Here is a 7206-nt window from a genome sequence, read left to right as displayed (position 1 = left end):
TCTAATAAATTTGCTCTATGTTGTACACATGAAAGTTCTTTGCTTTTGGAGAGTTATATCAAAGTACTTTTATTCCATTTTTTTGTTTAAGTATAATTTGTATACAATATTATATTGGTTTTAGGTGTACACTAGAGTAATTCAACATTTATATATATTACAATGTGATCACCACACCTAGTCTTGTGATCATCTGTCATTGTGCAGACTTAACACAATATTATTGTCTATATCTCTTATTTGATTTTTTATTGGATTCTTTATAACAAAAAATTGGAGTTTTTTATACAAACGGACTGTTTTTCATTTAGTTTTTATGTATATGTGTTTATAAAGAATGTATAAAGTTTATCAATTTTGTGTGGTCCAATCAGTCAGTCAGTCCTATACTGTCATCTCCATTTCTTTAAAATTTTTTAAATGAAGTATAATTGACATAAAATATTATATTAGTTTTAGGTGTATAATATAATAATTCTGTATTTTTATGTATTGCAATATGACCTGCACAGTAAGTCTAGTTAATAGCTGTCACCACCCTAGTTACAATATTTTCTTCTTGTGGTAAAGTCACATGAAATACCCAATACAGTATAATTAACTATAGTGAACTTGCTGACCTCTGCAGTGAGTCTCTCGCTTTTTAAAATTATTATTCTTTCTGAAAGTATTCAGTAAGACACAAGAATTCTTCATCTGTCTTCACATGGAAAAGGAAAGTTTAATGAGAAACAGAATTAGGGATGTACTAAAGGAGACCAGGCCATACACCAAATACAGAAATTAATTACTTGATTCTACAATATAGAAAGTAGCCTTTATCCTAGGTAACTAACGCTTGCTTGTAGGACAATTAGTCATGTCACTTTTCTTATATCTTTGTAGTCACCTCCACCACATGGAAGTAGGGAACCTCACAGGATTTTCAGAATTTCTTCTTCTGGGATTATCAGAAGAACGAGAACTGCAGCCACTCATATTTGGGATTTTCCTTTCCATGTACCTGATAACTGTGTTGGGAAATCTGCTCATCATCATGGCCATCAGCTCAGACAACAACCTCCACACGCCCATGTACTTCTTCCTCTCCAACCTGTCCTTGGTGGACATCTGTGTCACCACCACCAACATCCCAAAGATGCTGTGGAACATCCAGACACAGAGCAAAATTATCACCTATGAAGGCTGCATAACCCAGATGTATTTTTTCCTATTATTTTCAGGACTGGACAACTTCCTCCTGACTATGATGGCCTATGACAGGTATGTGGCCATCTGTCACCCCCTGCACTACATGGTCATCATGAACCCCCGGCTCTGTGGACTGCTGGTTCTGGTGTCCTGGATTATGAGTGTGTTGCATTCCCTGTTACAATGCTTAGTGATACTGGGACTATGCTTCTGTCCAGACCTGGAAATCCCCCACTTTTTCTGTGAAATCAAACAGATGGTACTACTTGCCTGTTCTGACACCTTTATTAATAATATGGTGATGTATTTTGGAGCTGTTTTCCTGGGTGGTGGTCCCTTTGTTAGTATCCTTTACTTTTACTCTAAGATAGTGTCCTCCATTTGGGGAATCCCATCAGCTCGGGGGAAGTATAAGGCATTTTCTACCTGTGTGTCTCACCTCTTGGTTGTCTCCTTGTTTTATGGTATAGCCCTAGGAGTGTACCGCAGCTCTGCTGTTACTCAGAGCTCATACTCAAGTGCAACAGCCTCAGTGATGTACACCATGGTCACACCCATGCTGAATCCCTTCATCTACAGTCTCAGGAACGAAGACATAAAGAGGGCCCTGAAAAGATTGCTTGGGATGGCCGTTATGAAAGGACCCATTTTCATAGGGCTGAAGAAATGCACATGGTAGCTGGACTAAAAGCCTCAAAGCCAGATGTTTTGATTCTTTGATCAGGTTGTGGAAGTGCAGTTTACTCTCTCTGTTTATTCCAGGAGTGTCTGTTTCTATGATTTCTGCAGAATTTAATTGAACCACTTTATTAATTTCTTTTTTTTTCTTTTAAATATATTTTATTGATTTTTTACAGAGGGGAAGGTAGAGAGATAGAGAGCCAGAAACATCGATGAGAGAGAAAAATCAATCAGCTGCCTCCTGCACATCCACTGGGGATGTGCCCTCTATCCAGATACATGCCCTTGACCGGAATCGAACCTGGGACCCTTCAGTCCGCAGGCCAACGCTCGATCCACTGATCCAAACCGATTTCGGCTAATTTCTTGACTTTTTGATATCTAACAGCTTTCCCTTTGTCATTTTTCTTCCCACCCAAATTGGTTTCAAACTTTGGATAAAATATTTAGAAAATCTTATTTATCTCATGAAAGTACATAGGTTTCTTAAGACCAATTTTTTTAAAGAAATCTTATCATAGTGAGTAATGTTTCTTTCATTATATTAAAAGAAAAAAATATGGGTTGTACTACTGCTAATGAAATAAATGCACTTGGTAACTAAAGCCATTTATATCATTTCATAGGAAAGGAAAATATTAGAGAACCATCATTGTACTTCATTATTTCATATATCACTTTCCCATTATAGCTCTTTCTGAAAAGGTACACTTTAATATACAGTGTGTGTTGTAAAAGGTCATTGGGTTGGCTTCCCTCATTACAATCATGTATCATAGTCAGTATGGTATCCACATTCTTACCATAGTCACTGGCAAACTGACAATCAAATACATGTCTCCAATTCTAGTTGATGTGGAAACACAAATTTCTATAAATTGTTTCACATACTATGCCCTTGGAGTCAGAGATGACCTTATGTATGATGAAGCAAAATTTTACATCATACATTTATTACTATGCAAACTATTTTGTGGTTTATGTTTACCTACTGATGTAAGTTCGGTGTCCCAGTGTGGAGGGATTTAACATTGGGGTGGAGTTTTTCTTGCCTTAATTATGTTTCCTATTGAAATATCTCCTGCTTCCACTTGAGAACTTACATTGCTGCCTTCAAATGTGATTCCCTCTATTGTTCTAAATGAAGCACCTTCCCCGACTCTAAATACTTTTATAACCACTAAAGGAGAAGGAAATGAACTCTATCATTTTCTTCCATTATATACTAATAAGTGATCCATAGATATGTCATATATGTGCATAAGTGACCAAAGGATAACTCACTGGTGACCTTGAATTCCTGTCCAGTTTTGTGATTCAGGGTTATAGGTTTTACACAAGCATGCATATTCTTTCAACCTCTTCTGGTTATCCATAGGGAATCTCAATGAAGACACTTTTTAATGCAGTTTTCGGAAATAAACAAATATCCCCCATTTCTTAAAGAAGGAAATAGTCATTTTCCAGAGATATCAGGGGATGTGTCCCCACCATAAATCTATGCTTTGAAGACCCAAAGACCAGTCAGACAAATTTCTTAGTATTAGACATTTTTCAAAAACTGTTTACTTCCAATATTTTTTATTAGTTGCAGGAGCACAACATAGTGCTTAGAGGATCATATACTTTACAAAGTGCTCCCCTGATATTTTCTATATCCAAATGACCATATACATAGTCATTACAAAATTATTGACTATATTCTCCATGCTGTACTATACAACCTATGATATTTTGTAACTACCAATTGTACTTCTTAATTTTTTCTTCTCCTAGTTTTCCAGGCCCCTTCTCATCTGGCAACTACCAGTCCTCTCTCTATGTCTATGTGGGTGTTTCAATTTTTTGTGTGTGTGGTTTTTTGTTTGTTTGTTTTGTTTGTTTCTGGTTGTTGTTTTTTCTCTTTAGATTCAATATTTATGTGAAATCAAATGGTATTTGTCTTTCACTGAGCATAATACCCCCGAGGTCCATTTAGTCAGAAACTTTGGCTCAGAGTTGAGATGAGGCGCGGAAAGATGTAGATGTCAGGAAGCAAGGCATCTAATGAAGCACTAATCACAACTGCACTGACCTGGCTTATTACATAGACTCCTGGGAACAGAGAATCAGCAGGAAGAGTTTCCATTCTTTCCAGACCAGTGACCCCCATGGGAATCCTGTGCTTAGAGGTTACAGTAAGAAGTAAATATGCCAAATGAGCAGACACAGAGCATGTAAATAGCAAGTCTACTGCAGACCCTCAGCATGTGCAACCTTTGGTTGGAAGGAACTTGGTCTTTTTTTTTTTTTTTAAGTCCAAAATCTGTCTGGGAGACCAAGGCTTGACTCTTTGTTATCTTGTCTTGGACAGAGTTCTGGTCTGCATCATCAACCATCCAGGCAAGGATTCAGACTGCCACAGGGAAAGCTTCGTCTCAGAATTTTCATCCAGGTGAGTCCGAGAGCCCAAAAGACATGGCAGGAGAGGATCAGAGAGCCTGAAAGCCAAGAACTTGTACATAAAGTCACCACAGAACCATTCAAACATACCCCAGGTACCAGTGATCACTGTGGTTGTCAGCTGGCTTTACTAATACATTAATGTATTTATTCATGATGCTCAAAGGAAAGTGAACACTGCAATCAGAAATGCAGTGCCAATGTTGGCAATTCAATGGTATGAATAGCAGACTAAGTAAGAAAGGGCATTGGAGGTGTAAAGTCCTTCCAGTAGAAGTAGACCATCAGTTCAAGGACTTGATCAATTGATAGGAATAAACAAATAGGTTATTAGTGATGGAGTAATACAAATTGATGGGAGAGCATTTTTTCAGTTTTATGATGAGGAATATTAGACAATGTTTCCATATGGATGAGAAAGATTCAGGCCCAGGAAGGCTTCAAATACACTTTTGCAATCACAGTGCATGAGACATACATTTCACAGTATGTTCTCTCACCTTGGCTATTCACATTAAAAAAATTTATTAGGTAGGTAAAAATGAGTAAGATAATGAGATTCACGATGTAATTTTTTCATTACCTATAAGAATGAGTAATGAAATTTGTTGATTTGTAAGCCATTTTAAGTCTGTGTTAAAATTTGTGCATGTTATTTTCTTAACTTGATTATTAATTTATTTTAAATTAAAGTGTAGATGGCAACCAATATAACGTTCACTGTGTTATACCCTAAAAGTTTGTTGCTTTTGAATGGTGTAGTCAAGTGTTTTCATTTCTTTTTATGTAAATATAGTTTGTATACAGTATTAAACTAGTTTCAAGTATACAAAATATTGATTCACCATTTATATACATTACAATGTGATTGCCACACCAAGTCTAGTAATCATCTGTGACCATGCAGACTTATCACAATATTGTCTTATTCAATTTTTTTATTGGACTTTTTCTAAAAATGAATTGGAGATTTTTAAACAAACTTACTGTTTTCCATTTAGTTTTACATGTATTATAAATAGTTTGTGGAGAATAAATAATGTTCATTCATTTTGTGTGGTCCAAACTGTCAGTCCTAGAGTGTTCCTTCCATTGCTTTAATAATTTTTTAAATTGAAGAATAATTGACATAACACATTCTATTAATTTCAGGAGTATGACGTAATGTTTCTGTATTTGTATATATTGCATTATGACCTCCACAGTATGTCTAGTGAACATCTGGCAAACTATAGTTAAATTTTTTTCTTGTCATAAAAACAATTGAAACATGCACTCTAGCTACTTCCAAGTACAGAAAACAGTATTATTAACTCTAGTCACTGTACTGTGCTGTACACCCCAACCATTCCTTTTTTAATTTTTATTTTTTTAATGAAAGAATTGAGTAAGACACAAGAATTTCTTATGTGTCTTCACATGGAAAAGAAAACTGTAATGAGAAATGGGACTAGAGATATTCTAAAAAAGACCAGATATACACCAAATACGGAAATTAGTTCCTTGATTTTTAAATATATCTAGTAGAAGGAAGCATTTATGCGAGGTTACTAATGGTTTCTTGTGGGAAAATTAGTCATATCACTTTTCCTATATCCTGGTAGTCAACTCCACCACATGGAACTAGGGAACCTCACAGGATTTTCAGAATTTCTTCTTCTGGGATTATCAGAGGAACCAGAATTGCAACCCCTCATATTTGGACTTTTCCTCTCCATGTACCTGATCACTGTGTTGGGAAACCTGCTCATCTTCTTTGCTGTCAGCTCAGACTCCCACCTCCACACACCCATGTACTTCTTCCTCTCCAACCTGTCCTTGGTAGACATCTGTTTCACCTCCACCACCATCCCAAAGATGCTGTTGAACATCCAGACACAGAGCAAAGCCATCACCTATGAAGGCTGCATCACCCAGATATACTTTTTCATATTATTTGCAGGACTGGATGACTTCCTCCTGACCGTGATGGCCTATGACAGGTATGTGGCCATCTGCCACCCCCTGCACTACATGGTCATCATGAACCCTCGGCTCTGTGGACTGCTGGTTCTGGTGTCCTGGATCATGAGTGCTCTATATTCCTTGTTACAATGCTTAATGGTGTTGCGAATGTCTTTCTATTCAGATTTGGAAATTCCTCACTTTTTCTGTGAACTCAATCAGATGGTCCAACTTGCCTGTTCTGACACCTTTCTTAACAACATGGTGATGTATTTTGGAGCTGTGCTCCTGGCTGGTGGTCCCTTTGTTTGTATCCTTTACTCTTACTCTAAGATAGTGTTCTCCATCTTGGGAATCCCGTCAGCTCAAGGGAAGTATAAGGCATTTTCTACCTGTGCATCTCACCTCTTGGTTGTCTCCCTTTTTTATGGAACAAGCCTAGGAGTGTACCTCAGCTCTGCTGTTACCCAAAGATCACACTCAAGTGCAACAGCCTCAGTGATGTATGCTGTGGTCACACCCATGCTCAACCCCTTCATCTACAGTCTAAGGAACAAAGACATAAAGAGGGCGCTGAAAAGATTGCTACGTATGGCAGTTATGAAAGGATCAATTGCCCTAGGGCTGAAGAAATGCACATGACAGCTGGACTCAAAGCCTCAGAGCCAGATGTCATGATTTTTAGATCAGGTTGTGCAAGTAGAATGTACTCTCTCTGCTCTTTTTATGGATTTTCTTTTTCTATGATTTCTATATAATTTAATTGTATCACTTTATTAACTTTTTATTTTTTGATATCTGACAGCTTTTCCTTTGTTGTTTTTCTCTTCTCCCAAACGATTGTCAACCTTGGATGAAATATTTGGAAATTCCCATTTATCTCCTGAGACTACATGGATATCTTAAGAACAATTTTTTAAATGAAATTTATCATTCTGCATAATTTTT

General features: G+C 36.9%; 1 protein-coding gene across 1 annotated transcript; it reads left to right on the top strand.

Annotated features, from left to right (window-relative positions):
• Positions 1 to 898: 898 nt before the first annotated feature.
• Positions 899 to 6900, top strand: LOC308519370 (olfactory receptor-like protein OLF4; the record flags this gene model as incomplete). Its single annotated transcript, XM_081091333.1, has 2 exons — positions 899 to 1074; positions 6081 to 6900. The coding sequence occupies 2 exons, from the start codon at positions 899 to 901 to the stop codon at positions 6898 to 6900; spliced, it is 996 nt and encodes a 331-aa protein (XP_080947459.1).
• Positions 6901 to 7206: the final 306 nt, after the last annotated feature.

The sequence above is a fragment of the Myotis nattereri genome (assembly GCF_964212035.1).
Source record: "Myotis nattereri genome assembly, chromosome: 5".
In the NCBI taxonomy this organism is placed as follows: domain Eukaryota; kingdom Metazoa; phylum Chordata; class Mammalia; order Chiroptera; family Vespertilionidae; genus Myotis; species Myotis nattereri.
The sequence above is the reverse complement of the archived record's forward strand: the minus strand, read 5'-3'. Positions and strand labels throughout refer to the sequence as shown.